This window comes from Zootermopsis nevadensis, unplaced genomic scaffold, assembly GCF_977971745.1.
Source record: "Zootermopsis nevadensis isolate Lab colony 2312 unplaced genomic scaffold, Znev_1.0 Znev_ptg000018l, whole genome shotgun sequence".
Classification (NCBI taxonomy): Eukaryota; Metazoa; Arthropoda; class Insecta; order Blattodea; family Termopsidae; genus Zootermopsis; species Zootermopsis nevadensis.
In genome coordinates this window covers 1,812,779-1,829,380 of record NW_028259150.1, presented here as the reverse complement: position 1 = coordinate 1,829,380, position 16,602 = coordinate 1,812,779, and the positions used below count along the sequence as shown (strand labels likewise).

The 16,602-nt window shown below is 39.4% G+C and overlaps 1 protein-coding gene across 4 annotated transcripts in view; it reads left to right on the top strand.

The window, feature by feature from the left end:
• LOC110827857 (uncharacterized) overlaps nt 1-16,602 on the top strand; it is a 217,794-nt gene that overhangs the window by 178,686 nt on the left and 22,506 nt on the right. For all 4 annotated transcript variants that reach the window (XM_087351044.1, XM_087351045.1, XM_087351046.1 and 1 more), the window contains 5 exons: nt 10,119-10,183; nt 12,952-13,111; nt 13,317-13,456; nt 14,171-14,375; nt 14,543-14,707. In XM_087351044.1, coding sequence (XP_087207170.1) covers nt 10,119-10,183; nt 12,952-13,111; nt 13,317-13,456; nt 14,171-14,375; nt 14,543-14,707 — 735 coding nt within the window. The remainder of the gene's footprint in view (nt 1-10,118; nt 10,184-12,951; nt 13,112-13,316; nt 13,457-14,170; nt 14,376-14,542; nt 14,708-16,602) is intronic.

The window sequence follows — 16,602 nt, the reverse complement described above, 5'->3', positions numbered from 1 at the left end:
CAATATCTGGTCCCCGGGCGGAGCTAACAAATATGAAGCAGGAGTTTTGAGTACGTAATAATTAACACTTTGCTGTTGTAATAGAGAGTAAATTGGAAATTCGTTATTTGCTGATTTACTGAATTTCATGAACCAACAGTCAAACTGTAAACTCCTTTGCTTTTGTCAAATATTGTACAGATTATGTGAAAGATATGCGTGCTTTTCATTTGGGGACGGAAGGTGTTAACAGACACAACACAGTTACTAAGAAATTTAATTAACTTAAGCCGTTTTCTCTGTACAACAGCCACATTTATGACTTCTTGTAACTCCTTCATTACTTCACTGCATTAAGGAGGTTACTAAACTGAACTTATATAGTCGCCTTATAAATTCACACACACAATGCAGTTGCTCTCGTGTCGGAATAACAGACCCGTCCATAAGCTAAACCACTTGAAGACCTCGTCATTTCATATTAAATATGTGAAGCGACATTAGCCCTTCGTAAGGTACATTAATTTTTGGTATTAAGTTTCGTTAACGCGTTGTCAAATGAGGTCTTCTGGCTTATGACACCGCATGGTCTCACAGGTGGTTACCAACACTTCAGAGGAAATTGTGGTCGTCTTCTCTCCTCAGACCATGCTATATATACATATCCTCTACATCTCTGACCTTAAAAATCCTCTTTGAACAAAGATATCGTTTATTCTTTTTCACGTGTCTGATCGGCAGGAGAACGTCCTGCCGTGCGTTATAAAAATATTATTCTAGCAGCTCTTGAGCTATTTTTATTACTCATTTGCCCACATTTTGACTCTTTAGACTGTAGATACTATAGAGTAGAAAGGACACGCAGGCTGCTTCTGTGTTTAATTTAAGTACTGGACTTCGTTATATTTAAAATTAACTTTGCTTATGATGCCTGCAATTTAGAATAGTTGAAGAAGTTGCCGCTGAAGCGCAGCACTTGTAGGATTATCCGTGACGATGTTTATAAACATGCAAGAATTTTACTGTTCCACTCTTAAACCATATTTATTTCACTTAACCACACAAATTTATACTTTGATACATGCTTAGTTAATTATTATATTATTCAAATAATGTCGAATATACTATTTTTGTAGTTTGGCGTATGGTTAGGCGAAACGGTCACCCCACAATTTTCTGTGTGTTGGCACAGTATTCGTATGACATTACTATTCTCGCTACTGTCATAATAGTAGTAACTGCGGTATGTATTTCTTTTCTGGTTTCTGAACCTCATGGGCGCAGTTTCCGTGAATGGGAGGCATTCGCTCTCCCAGGTACGTCAACTCTTCTCCATTCCAGACTCGCCATTATCTGTAGTACATTCCGGACGTGATACCGATGTGTAATGGGTGTAGCATTTCCCCAAGGTCTTTGTTTCTCTCATGTAACATTAAACTACCGTTACATAAAATGAAGGGTACATGAACATTAAGTTTTAACATTTTTATTCCGTACATAAACATGAAAGGTAACGTATGAGCAACATAAAGACTGGGTCACTGAATTGTAAAAAGATTTGCAGCAGGCTTTAAACTCATTGTTTTAATCCTTTTGTATTTAAGCCCGTCCGTAGAGATAGTACCTCAGTTATCTGAATGAAGTTTCATTTCCACTGTAATTGTTGTTCTTCCTAGTTTTTATAAGGAATGAGATTTTGTATTTGTGATTGTGCTCACTAATAAATTTTAAAGCAGTTGTTGGCTTTTATGAAGCTTGGTATGAATAATATGTCACTAGATTGTAACCTATCTTTGCACTTTCTAATTTCCTGTTTATCATTAATATCGGAGTGGTTGACGAGCTTAAAAATCTGTACTCCTCCCCCAAGTATTGTCAGGGTGATTAAGTCGAGAAGAATGAGATGGGCTGGGCATGTAGCGCGCATGGATGGGACAAGAGGTGTGCACCGGGTACTGGTTGGGAAACCTGAAGGGAAGAGACCGCTGGGGAGACCTAGACGTAGATGGGAGGATAATCTCAGGCGGGATCTGTCGGAGATAGAAGTCGAAGGAGACTGGATTTTGTTGGCCCAGGACAGGGTCCGGTGGAGGGCTTTGTTTAATTCGGTGATGAACCTTCGGGTTCGGTAAGCCATCTAGTTAGTTAGTTAGTGGTAGACATACTAGCGCTTTTAATGTGGGGGTTTCAGTTGTGTGCCAATAAATCTGAGAAACTGTATGCAACATTCGCATGTAACTTATGGTAGAATGTATATATATATATATATATATATATATATATATATACGGCGTTATATTTACATTTAGCTTTGCATCTGACAGCGTATATCAAAGGATATGTCGAAGTACTATTCACGAACATAATTTTCGTGCATTATTCACAGTGTTTTACGTGTAACGTCGTGTGGTAATCAACTCAGCAGTAATGCCGAAACGTCGTATAGGCCTGTATAAAATATTCCTGTAGTCATGTACAGTTGAGCAACATAATTGCTTTACATTTTGTTATACTCATTGTGATTAGCTTCCCAGCAATGTCTAAAAGTCATTTAGGCATGTATTAAATATGGGCGTATCGAAAATAGTTTAGAAGTGACCGACATTATTTTACGGTGCATCCTCTGCATTCTGTTGTGTAATGCGATTACGTCCACAACAATAGATTTGTATAGCAACAATACGTTTATGAATGCAATACATTAACATGGAGGCCCGTCCGATAGTCAAAATCGTAAACAATGCATTCGGAAAATAAGTGTGAACCTTCCCATCGTAGTCGATGCCGTGTTGCATGATGCATGGCTCTGTGTTCAGCCAATATGGGCTTACCATCACAGAGACACTAAACCCTTCTTTGGGATTTTGCCGCGTGACATATTCAATTAAAGTTGCTCATCCCTTTAAAATTTACGGCATCAGCTGTGTTATCGTTCAGTATAGTGAAATAGGTCTAACACATTGAAAAAATTCGTCCCCTTTTGGCCACTCTCATTTCGATTTATGTTACATAAAATTATTAAGAGCAGCGGCGGCGTGTATTGGCGTAGATTGGCAACATGGAACGTTGCTAATTATGCCATTGCCTTCGTGTGAACTGACATTAATATCCGATGATGTGTGTAAACAATGTTAGTCATGGACCGAATAAATTAGCGTGGTGCAAGATACATCTGGATTCTGCTACGAAGATCTGACCTTACAGGTTTATTTGTACTGCCATTTTAACAGACTGTATCAACTGACATGTGACAGCGCTGTTAAGTAGACTTCTTGTCCTCACAGCATGACGCGCCCTCAGGTTCTGTATGGAGAAGACCACTTCTTTGTACGAATAGTAGCTAAAATGCGTTGAATAGCAGAAACGGACAGCCGAGAAGGGGATTTTCGAATTTGGGGGGGGGGGGGGGGAAGCTAGCGTATTGCGAATTGTTACGGGAGTGGATCTTCGGTCGGGAACAGCTTGTCCAGTCGAGCTATTATAATTTTCTGAAGGACTTTGCTCCATGAAATTATTTACTTTGAATAAGATATGGTATAAGTAATTGTTTATTTTACTTTTCAGTTGCAGACGTTATATACAGAGGGTTCCATAAGTGGGGGACCGTAAAACAATTCGGTTACACGGCAAATTACGTAAAAAATTAAAGAGCGAAAAAGTAAATCCCTCTTCTTTGTATTTTCCGTTTTCTGCCAAATAACCGCCCTGCACAATAAGAGAACATAGTTGTCATATTGCGCTGGACTTATGGGTCATTCTCTATAAAGTTGAATGAAATGTTAAGATTGATTGAAGGTTGGTTGTGACCTATTTGAAAGTACCACCCCAACATTTCGCTCGAAGAGGCAACAGGGAAACTCCGGGTAGCTGGCAGTCCTAACCCGGTCGAAATTCAAGTTTTGTACCTCCCGAATACAGTCCTACGGCTTCAGCGCTGTAGCAGCTTGCACGATGTATGGTAGAACAATAATTATAAATTATGAGTAATAATGGATGCTGGAAGTGGTTGTGGCCTGTCGTAATGAAGGTACTATTCCGCATGAGTAAACTTTGTGAGACTACAAAGTGGAACAGACCAAAAGACGATGGCCATCGTAGTTCATACTCGCTGCCGTGAGAACCTCGAATATCACTTTCTAATAATGTTGTTAGAAGTTGTTGAGAATAACTTGCAGCCACATTCCCTGTCCGGTTGTTCAGGAATTCTTGTCATTTAAACCATTACTTTGTTAAAGAAGATGTTTCTCTTGGGAACTTGCCACATGTCGACATTCCACTGTCTTAACCCACTTTACTGGGAAGTCGTTGCTGTGGTGCAGTGAGGAAGGCGAAGCGGACGTGCAGGAAGCCCGGAGATTCCATTCCAGAGCTCGGCTTATCCAGCAGCTACTTCGCCCGTTTGTCTTTCTTCATGAGTTAAGACTCCACTTCCTTCTGACACGCAGTGCTCTTGGCTCAGACAATTGCTATTTTTTGTTTCATTTCTGAGGAAAGTTCATGAGTGGCGCTCTTCTGAATTCTCCGTTTCATAGATACGTAGTTTCATTAGGCCGTATTACAAAATAATAAATTAATGTCAAAGAACCAGCCTACACACAAGACATTTCCCTCAGAATGTACTGAACATAGGAAAATAATGCACGGAAATTATTTTTTACAGAAATGGAGACTAGTTTTATTTTTGCACACCCATTTTTTTCATTCGATGTGTCTTCCATTTAAACATCGTTACATACATGAAATATTTATTATGTAGTGGCTGATTTAATGTCATGTTTCGAGTGTATGCCATGGATTCTACAGTTCTGTTTCTGTAAAACGAAACCAACAAAATTGATGGATATAAATTAACGAAATCTGGAATATGAAATATTATTCACAGATACAATTTGGGAGAACAATGTGTAATTTAGAGGATAATATTAAAATTGATATGAAATATGTTATGAGATTCTAGACTGTATTCATATTGCTCAGAGGTGGGTCCTTTGGTGGACTCAAGACAGAATAGTGAACTTCCTGGTTGACTACTTGGAATTTGTACAAATCACGTTCATATTGTTCGTTACCTGTATGAAACACGTATGATGTCCTGGGTGTATGGGTCGAAGAGGGTGTCAGGATCTCTCTAAGTACAGAGAGACTTGTATTGCTGACAGAAAACACATGTCCGTATGTGCCCAGAAGCTGATAATACATTGCACTCGTAAGTCGGACCCTGCAACTGCGCGCGTGACGTTCAGACGTATAGCGATTTACGTATAAAAGAAATCGGGCCACGGTAAGAGGATAATTAAAGTGTCTTAGAGAACCATACTTTTATGTTGCACGTTGAGTAGAAGTGATTCATTATTTGGGCCACTGTTTCGGAGCAAATTGTTTTCCTATATGCGACCTGAAAAACAAGTTATAAGCCTGTAGTCACTGTGTATATGATAAAATATCAAACGATAATAGGGTAATTACTACTCATCTATTCGATTGGTGTATTACCATAAAACCATTGTGATAATTGAAGTTTTTTATTTTAAAGATCCTTTATAGGTATGTGGCAGTTGGCTTGTTCATTATTTCAATTTTATGGTGGACGTAATCCAAGGTCTGAGGTATAGTCGATAGAGATATTTCATTGTAACACATTTTCTATGTCTGAAACCAGAGGAGTTTTTGTAGGTTCAAGTGACTTCGATGATTGCATATTTCAGACATGGAAGAGTACTTTTTCAAACATGCACATGTAATATGTTTCAACGGTCCACACGACAAGACACGACACGACACTTGCTTACATAAGATCATGTCGAAATTCTACGTTAGTGACGTATTTCAAACATTCTGAAGTGAATGGTTTTGAGTTGGCCTAACATTTTTACACAGTCTTGTGAACAGTGTCCGTTCGTCTGTACTTATCATGTGTTTACGCTACCACCATCAGAATCCAAAAACTTTAAGTACAATTTTCCACACAGCAAATCACTTCTATTTTCAGAATCCTAATATTAAAGTAGGTGTCGAATTCGATGTTGGTTTTTTGGGCTGTAACACCGTGTGGATACTTCCCAAAGAGTTGGGCGAATATACAGTCTCTCTCTCGAGGGCTGAAACTGTCCACACCGAGATAAACATAAACTTATGCACAGCCGCGAGAACCTCAGGTCACGCGTACGTATAGAAATAACCACAAATATTTCAGACGCGTAGTTAGATCAGCGCTCGTATTTCCGTTTTATGATGTAGACCCAGCGGATTCACTTGGTGAACCTTAAATGAGCCAATCTTTGTTTTGTGGTATTTCCATTCCGTAGTTGAAATAATCGTATTAAAATAGACTGCGGTCGACAGCTACTCAGTTTTCGTGAACAAGAAGAGACAAATGCGGCCCTTTCAGGTGAGAAATAAAATTTGTTTCGTTTGCATGCTTGCAGACGCGGAAACAGGAGGTCGTGGGTTTTAAGGCCGGGCGCAAACGGAGCCACTAGCCACAGCCACTTGTGACCGCCACAAGCTGCGGTCTGTATTTTGTATGGTTTAAATAGACAGCGCAGACACGGCGTTCGTAGTGGCCCGACCGGGCCACTCGCTGCGGTAGTGGCCGTGTCTCGCTACTTGTGGCTGCCTCCGACCACTGTTTATCCCGCTAGTGGTCGTGTTTAGCCACAAGTGGCGGCCACTAGTGGTCGTGTTTAACCACTAGTGGCTCCGTTTGCGCCCGGCCTAAGTCAACTAGACATTCGCTATGCGACGCGACAGGGCGTCGCGGGAGCTTGGACAATACCTATAACAATGTCGTGACATATGTAACAATACAATTGATTTCTCTCCATATCAGAAAGCCTTATGCTAATATTATATGATATTATATTGACGAGAAAATTAAGAGCGCATTAATTTCGGAAATGCTTATACCATTCTGTTCATACCTTATCCTTCAGTGTCCCATCTAGAAATTTGAATAATAAAGATGACAAAACCGTAATTTTACAGTTTATCTGATACGAGCGTCAAATTTACCTTTCAGTGGAATGGAAGAACGGAAATCGATGTTTTGTATGAGAGCTAAATAAGGATAAAATTTAGAGCAATGGAATTAGGGGATAAAGAATGGAATATAGACATAACTGTATAATGACAACTGTAGTGGACGAGATATATATCATGGTCAGATTAACTCAAGCGTATGAACTAGTCTGGAGCATTAGACGTAGATGGAGTATAATATTAAAATTTGTCTTTGAGTGTTAGGTGATACAGTGGATTCGGTTGACTTAAGATAGGGTTTAGTGGTGAGTCTTTGTAAAAATGATCTTACAATGTAGTAATACGCATGGAAATCACTCATCTAACAGGAGTTGATTACGTCTAGTTTCAACTAAATTTGTTTAGTGACTCAAAATATGTACGTAAAATTTAATTTAGCCCCTTAAATACAGTTGCCCTAAACCAAAAATATTGTACAAATTTTAGTGTAGGTATGTCATACCGAGTTCAGTATTTTTGGCGCTTTTGCTGTTTAACGGCGGCATGGTGAAGTAAACTGACGCTTTACGAAATAGGATGACAGATCGGTACCAAGAGAACCAATAGAATGCCTCTGTTCCCTGTCCCATTCGATCTGCCTCGTTTTCTTGTCGCGCCAGAAGCCCGCCTCACTTCTATCCGTGTAGCCCTAGTCTTCTGTGTAGAAATTCGAGGATCCAATCAGCGTAGATCATTCTAAGTGTTCTACCCATTCTATTACGTATAGCTGTTTTCCGTTAGAATACCTCAGTTTACTTATCTTCGAAGTGGGAATTGAAAAACGAATATCTGTCCCACATCTACAAGACATAACAGTATGAAACCCTTATAGACTCGACATTTCAATGCAGTGGCAGGAAAGTGGCTAAGAGAATCTGAAAGAAAGAAAAACGAAGAAAAAGAAGTGAAGACATTAAGAAAATGAAGTTCCAGACGGTTTTACACGCAATCGCGTTTGTCAGATTTCACCTTTGCCTGCCTCACCCCGTTAGTGAAATTGAATTAACAAGGTCTGTTACCTTCCCCGTCTCCTTTTCTTCTCACGTTGAAAACTGTCTTCAATTTTTCTTTTATGGCCCTAGCAGTTCGTTATTTAATTTACTTCCGAGTGTGTGGCGTTTGACGAATAAGGACGCAGTATTAGACCATTGGATTTGGTCGTATTTTGTCTGCCTTCTATTCCCAGAGTCTAAAATAAGGAAAGATCTTATTTGTTGATTATTTGTTTATGTGGTTATTTATGGTTAAATGACGCTGGAAGTAGCTCAGACTACATAGCGTCGAATGATGGAATGTAAAATGAATTGTAAAGAAAGTGGTCGTGGCCTGATTTCACGTCCTATTCCAGCAGTTGTCTGGAGGGACTGAGGAAAATCGCGAGAACTCTGTCAGTATAGCCATACTCCGGGCCCAGATTCGAGTCAGGCAGGTGTGCTAACCATACGGTCCCGACGTTCGGTTCGGATAGCTGTAGGAACATTTGAAATGTTTACTGCGTCATGTTGGTCTGTTTGGAACTTCATTTAAATGTCAGTGATGAAATAGTTTGGAGGATAGCTGAGAGAATAACTTATGTCGGCTCCTTTCCACTTTTGGAACATTGCCGAAAGTAATATTTGTAAACTTGTCTCAGAATTATGATAAGGTATTGATCCATTAATTCCAGGACATCTTGCTATAAATGTTAAGAATGCAAGGTTCTTCAATTTTTTCAGTGAAATGTCTCCATTTCAGTTCATAAAATATATTCCAAGGAATTTTCAGACATTCCGTTCAATACCCATTTCAGCAGTCTCATTCTTTTACTTTAAGGCACAGAAAGCGCTAAATGAATACTTTTACGCTACGGATAAAATCTTGAACATTCCACTGATGATGGAGGCGGAGATGGTCTCCGAAACGTAGTGCTTTGTCAACTGACACGGCTTCTTGTCCGATAAGATTTCATCGACGTTCTTTGAGTTGTTCGACGCAGTACAGAAAACTAAACACTGTGTAAGCCTGCCATACTTTTTTAGCATTATAGTGTGGTGTAATTTCTTCGGAGATTTTCCGCGATCGAATTCTGTACGCCTATTATTTCCTGCCGTTATTATACGAAGAACAAAGAGCAAAAGTTTAAAAGAATCTGAACTAGTTCCAGTTTTTATGCATTGTTTGCACGACGCGCTTAAAGACTGAGTATTTTGCCTGTCTGTCCTGTACATTTGCCTACCTACTGAAGACCCCTATGAAATTTGGTGTTGGGCTATAGAATAATGGTAGTTGTCAGACGAGTTTTAATTTGATGCACTAAATGTCCGCGATCCATACTGATCCAGTATAAATCCTCTCACCTTTAAACTAGAATATATTTGTATAATTTGTCTCGAAAACGGTCCATAGTAAAATTCGTTGAATAAAAATAATCTTATCAAAAAATATTGAAATATTTTTCGATGTTGAAAAATTAGAATGAAGTGGGAAGATAGTAAGGATGGATCTTACAGAAATAGGTTACCAGGGTGAGAGATGGATGGAACTGGCTCTGAATCGTTCTCAATTATAGGCTTAATTAGCGGAGTTGGTCTTTCGGATTATTTTGATATGTAGCTATCTACTTAGTTAATAAATTAAGTTATGTTTAAGGAAACGGAAAAAAGTCTGTATTTGCAGTGAATCAGCGTATTATCTAATAAGATACACAAATCCCACAAATGGATCAAGAATTTATGTTCCTGGTTTTATACATGTCATATGTTGAATTTACTGCCTCGGCGACCATGACTGGAAACCTCCGTCGTGTTGCTTTCAGACGTTGCTTGACAGAGACTCGGAATATTTGTGAAAATGTAGGGAATTTGTCACTTGTGAACTGTGTTGTGCAATTAAGTGGCGGCATTTTGAGATTACGGATTGAAATGTCGGACACGGAAAATATTATCAAGTACGATTTGAAGATGGGCGTCTTTTGGGTTGTTGATGAAGGAGGCAGCAAGGACCTCTGAAACGTTGCTAAACTTCTACCAGACTACATGGCGAAACAATCCAGAAGACAGCCATCTTCCAAGTATTATCTATTTTGTTATACATATTAGTGTCTCGAATATAACCATAATAATTTATCTTTTTCTTCTTTCTAGATCGCAAAATATCTCAGAAGTTCTAATTTATCGAAGCTGGAGGACTTGAAAGTCTTGAATATAACGTGAGTACCTCCCCAATTACTTGAAAGGTCATTAAATCTTTTGTGTTGTTTTGTTTCGGAATATTAATGTTAGGATAGAAAATCTCAAGCAGTGTACAGCAAAGCGGTGTCTTTCTGTGGCGTGTGCTTCCCGGTAACGTTTTCGTCCTGGTCCCTGTCTACCTGGCAAAAATGGAGGGGAAGGGGGGGGGGGGGAGTGTTGCCTTGATCGGAAAACCTGCGCCATTCTCTTAGACCACCAGACCACGGTACAAAGAACCAGTTATACGTAATGTTACTTGATTTAATAGGCATCCTGTCCGCTGTAATAAAACATGTCTTGTCGCAAAGGTGACGTGAAAAGGGACATACCCTTCAAAAAAGTCTCATGTTTGTCGTCAACACGATCATCAATCTCTTAGACATCATATACGTCATAATGTCACACCATATCTGCCCTTTTGTTCCATATGTTTTGACATAAAAGGGAAAAATAATGGAGTGGATAGTCCTGTAAAAATATGGCAAATATTTTGATATTGATGAAGCTACGATTTAAAATTGTAAATGATTTCAATTTGTACAGTGATTTCGAAGTACAAATATTTTTGGGCTGTCTTCCGGGTTGTTACGCCGTGTAATCTGGTAGAAGTTTACGAACGTTTCAGAGGTCCTTGCTGCCTCCATCATCAGGGCGATGAGTAAGTCAGTCAGTCAGTCAGTCAGTCAGTCAGTCAGTCAGTCAGTCAGTCAGTCAGTCAGTCAGTCAGTCAGTCAGTCAGTCAGTGGCGCGCGTTGAAACGGTTTACCCATCGCCCTGATGATGGAGAGAGCAAGTACCTCTGAATCGCTGGTAAACTTTTGCCAGGCTACACGGCGCAACAACCCGGAAGACAGCCCAAAATCCCTTCTAATACTAACTGTTTAACTACACTTTATTAATTTTTGTTCATTACTTTCCGTATCTTAATTTCGTTGTATTACTGTCACCTTTGTTTATCATTTATGTGTATTTCCGTTATTATATTCTTCATTGCATCCTTGTTAATTTTCATGTTGTTACATTTTAAGGAAGAATGGGTAAGTAGCGGTCACTTAAAAGAAAAGCTAGATAAAACTAAAAGTATACGCAAATTTGAAACTTTATATAAACTGGCATTTAGTCTGAAGGGCCTACTTCTGAAGTATGCAGTATGAAATACGTTGAACGTAACAAAAATTCTATAGGAAATGATAACTGAAGAAGTAGTTTTGACCGGTTTTCCCCACCCGTAGGGGTAATGAAGGTTACTATTTGAGCTACAAGATCTCACTAAAGTAAATAAGATAATGAGTGAATAAAATGTTTCTCTTTGTAAGTAATAGGCATTTTACGTCTGAATCATTTGAACGTACAAATTCTAACAGATTTGTTAAGATAGAAGTATTCAATAACGTTAAGTGTGTTATATCACTGGAGCACATAACAGACACATGCAACTATCTCGGTAACTGTACCGGAAGCAAATGGCGGGATTCGCTCTCGCACTTCCCTGAATGAAGCACTAGATGTCAGCACCAGCTTGAAGCATCTATCTGATTCCGTTCATCAGAAAAGCGCCTGACCGGCATTACACACTGACTGCCATTCCCCCTTCCCCCCCGCCACACACCTTAATTATCGTCGCCCGTGAACATTTTTCTTTCGTCTCGTTAATGCTGTTCCTGCCCCCACCGCTGCTGTTCATAACACAAAACAGTGCAGAGGTTCTTACTTAGTGGTATGGGGACGTTGTAAATTGTTTATTTATTGTTAACTTTTCGGCGCTGTCAGTTTCTTAGATCATTCATGACCAATAATGAACCGAAAAGGATATTGGTCGTAGCCTAACTTCAGGTACAATCCAGGCATTTTGACTGGGGGACCGAGTAAAACCACGGATATTATCGGTGAGTTTAAACTGTCTCTCAGCCAAGACTTAAATCACTCAGCTGTGACGTTCGGTCTTGATGCAAGAGATACGGAAGTTGTCAGATGAAATAAATACGAGATCTGAGGTTGTTATGGCAGTGAAGATGTTGAAGAAAGTATGTTTGTAAACTGTTGTGTGGGAGGACAAAAAAGAGGAAGTCTTCCTCAGCACTTTAGCTGTTTCCTCTTCAAAAGATGGTAGTGGAATCATTTTAATTTATTGGTACTTGTGGGTTATCGGGACACATCGCTTTAAAAATACGTTAGGTTAGGTTAGGTTAGGTTAATGTGTGTGGATAAATGACATATACTTGAAAGTTATTATATTTTATTTCAGTAAATGACAAATTATTATATTTTATTTAGATATGCATGAGTTGTTAATTGTTGTTACAACCTGTCGCCGGAGCCCAAAATTCGCTTATAGATTTTAGAATCGTTTTAAAAATATTGCCGTTATCATTTGTACGCCGCCACATGAACAACCGAGTATACGGGTATACGATACGCATGCGCAGTTTTCCGTCCAATCCAAGGCCAGATATTCGACTCTCCCGTGTTGTGTCCCGATAACCAACACGTACCAATTTCTTTTATTGTGTTTTATGACATGTTTGGGTGTAAACAAACTGTTGCTCATATTTACACCTAGAACCTGAATGGGCGTTTGTTAGGAACCTCTGGAATACTGGCACTGACACTGACTGACCTGTCGCCAGTTGCTTCATTCTCTACCGCCTTCCAATTCCAAACGTTTTCCCATCTTATCTGATGACATATAGACATAACCACAGCATTTTAATATTCTTAAGCTTACAGTGAGTTCTCTGTATTCTAGCCCTGGAGCTGAAGTTATGTTTCACTTCTTTGGTGGGAAAAGGGATGGCGGCAAAGTGCGAGAAGCGCTCAACAATCTTATAAAACGAGGTCGTCTGGGAAACCTGACACTAGTACCAACTCACCTAGCATTCAAGCAAGAACCAACATTACTTTTGCAGGTGAGTTAATAAGCCTTATTTGATTTATTAAGGGAAGTGACTGCGTGGTTTATCTTATTCTCATGGATGTCATTACATTATTAAATCCTCAGAATGAAAATTGACAGTAATCTACGTAGTGTAGGGCGTATCTATATAATCTGTGGTTTATGTGTGGTAAGACAGATGGTTGTAGAATATATTACAAGTGATTGATGTATTTCAGAGCGTGAAAGTGAACCACCAAGTTCCGATAGTGAAAGAGGGAGATGAGTTCATCCTGTCATGCATAGCTCAGGGGTCTTCCTATATGACGTTCCGTTGGTACAAAGATGGAGCATTTGTCAACAAGAATAAAACTCTCAGGTAAAAGTTTTTTGTCACGTTACTCGATAAAACTGAATGATACACTTCATGAAATGCACTGAGATAATACTAATTTGAAGTATGTCGGGACACGATACTGCAATATGTGAAAGTTTCTGTCTGCAAGTGTCAAAGTCAGACCACAACAGTCATTTGATATGCCACAGCGTCGTTCTGCTCTTAATTCTTTTTCGTTTAACTTTACACATTATTGGCCAAGTAAGAGCTCAGAGGTCAATGGCTGGGGTTCGTCGTGCTGACCGCACGTCACCTTATATCTGGTTGGATGATCGTTCACCTCTGCTTAGGCATGTGAACGTGAGGACAGCAGCCAGCTAGTCGGCTTTGGCTCTCAGAGGGCTGTTACGCCACGGATAAGAAAGATAAGAAGAGCTCAGAGGTGGATTCCGACTGATGACTTGATATCGTAATAGATATTGGCTCCTCTAGCCTGCATCTCCTCTCAGAAGCAATGATAAAATACAGTGCCTGTGAAATGATGATTAACAGCATAAAACTGATATATTAAGATAAAAATTGACATGATGTTGTATAGCACATAATCCACTTGAATTATTTTGATAATGAACCCAAGCCTTTATAGTGAGAAGTCAGCTGTGATTCAGACCGACCCATTTAAATGATTTTACGCTACGTGAAAATTATTTTAAAATGTTTTATTACAAGTCACATGAATGTTGTTTCGATTTTCAGAAATATGTGGACCAAGTTGTTGCCGATGGACTCCGAAGACAAGTACACAGCTCTGCTGGGTATTGAACGTGCTTCTCATCTCGATGAAGGGGTTTACACCTGTCAGGTGGTAGACTGGGACATGCAGCAGTGCAGATCTATCCGTCTTGAAGTTCTTGTTCGGCCGGAGGTGGAGGTGATTCCAAAGAGCATCACTGTTGAGAGGGTACAGCTTTCTTTGTAAATCCCTGTTAGCTTCTGATTACTTTCCTAAGTTTCTGCCGTTACGGTTTAATACGTCTGTTGGTTTTTGCATTTATTGCCCATTTTATTCTCATTGGCATTAAGATTACATGCATTATGGTGCTTCTTACTTTGTTTTGCTTCCTTTAGGGTGAGGGTGTGAGCATAAAGTGCATGTCCCCAAATGACCAACGACATGAGAAGTTTGGGTACAACTGGACCAAGAACAAGGTCCTTCTTCGCATGGTACCAGGAGTTGAGGTGTGGGAAGATCTGCACCCTGCAGGAAGCATACTCAAGATCTATAATGCACAAGTATGAAGTAATAATATTTAAAAGTATTATTTATTGCTTTGTTAAGCTGGTATTGATTTTATACACACAAACTGTGCGTCCATAATTTACACCATTTAAGTTAAATGGTGTAGTGTTTTAACTTCGGCAGCGTTAATAGTTTGGATTTGTGTCTGGGCGATATCAGATCGTGGCTAGGCGGTCCCATGTCGTAGATTTACGGCATGTAAAAGAACCTCGTGAGCATGATACGAGATGTTTCGAAAGCAAAATTCAGCGGCCATTTCTCACCCAAGTCTCTCCTGATTCACTGCTAGATGGCTCTGGCAGTCAAATCAGGATTGACTAGAAATTGTGCACAGTTGGTGGGCTGGTCACTCACTACTTCATGCACAACCAAAACCAAGAAACCTACGAAAAGGAGGCGGCGAAAACCCACAACAGGGTTTAGATTGTGGTTATCCTGGCTTTGGAGTTTTATTATGTTCTTCGCATTTCCTAGGCAAATGCTGCCTAGTATTATTTCATAACAGATCTTTACTACTCATCTTTGATTATAATCTTCCCAACATATTTGTTGTAATATAACAATCTGAATGCAGTTGCAACATCATCACTAATAATCCATGAATAAACCAGCAGTTTTCAGAAAGTCGTCTTTCAGCTTTCAATATCATTATTTCCTGCCACAGTCTGAATTTCACATTGCTTTTAACAGCTTAATCCTTATTGATCATGCACTGTGGTTTGTGTGCTGTCCATTGGCGTAGCGCTAAACCTTTAATCCTGGAGTTAAATTGTGGCCAGCAGTCGTTTTGTGTGAAGGTTTAAATATGCATTTCCTATGTAATTTACATTAAAAAGAGAAAGGAAAACAACCATATATGGTCCGGAGTTCTTTCCCCATAACTCGGATTTGCGTTCAAAACACTGTAAAAGTAATTTCAGGTCTGTAGTTTCACATCAGACATATTTATTAAATGCTGAGTGTGACCCTTTCAATATACACCATGTCCCATAATTATCTTTACAACTTTAACACTTAATAACCAAATAATGAGATGAGATATCACAATGCGGTTTTGTTGCTCCGCTTTTGGAGGACCTACAGCAACGTATCATCTTCCAGCAGGATGGTACACCCCCGCACTGGGAACTTTTTGTCCGTGACTTCCTTAATGAAAAATTTCCTCATCGATGGATTGGAAGGGATGGTCCAATTGCTTGGCCACCTTGTTCACCCGACAGCCCCTCTGGACTTTTTTATGGGGATATGTTAAGGATGTTGTGTACTGAACAGAGGTTTGCAATTTGGAAGGCCTGAGACGAAGGATTATTGCAGCCATCGCAACATTTGATGCAGGGATGCTAGAGCGAACATGGCAAGAAATTGAATTTCGTCTTGACGTGCTACGTGCAACTAACGTTGCGCACGTAGAGGTGTATTAAAGTAAGAAAAAACTTTGAGAGTTACTCTTTCATATGCACAAAACCGCATTGTGATATCTCATCTCATTATTTGGTTGTTAAGTGTTAAAGTTGTAAAGATCATTATGGGACACGGTGTATACCACTTGACTGGGACTTATTTTCGTCTAGTTTTATTGTTATCTTTCCATCTCTGTCATAATCTCTGAAGTGTCAACTTCCAAGAGACTTCACTGCTGAAATCATGTGCGTTTCTTGATTCTCCAACATGAGTTATATGTTTAGTCATTTCTTTCTTCACCTACTCATAACAGGACTACAAAAACAGTATAAATCACAGTTCACATTCATGTAATTTACGTCCTGTTAGTTCATCTAACAGAGGATTAGACCTTAAAATTTTCTCTAGCATTTTCAGTTCATGTGCACTTGTAAAGTAATACTGCTAAAGTAAGTTGTAATTGTTTTCACTGAAATAAATAGATGAG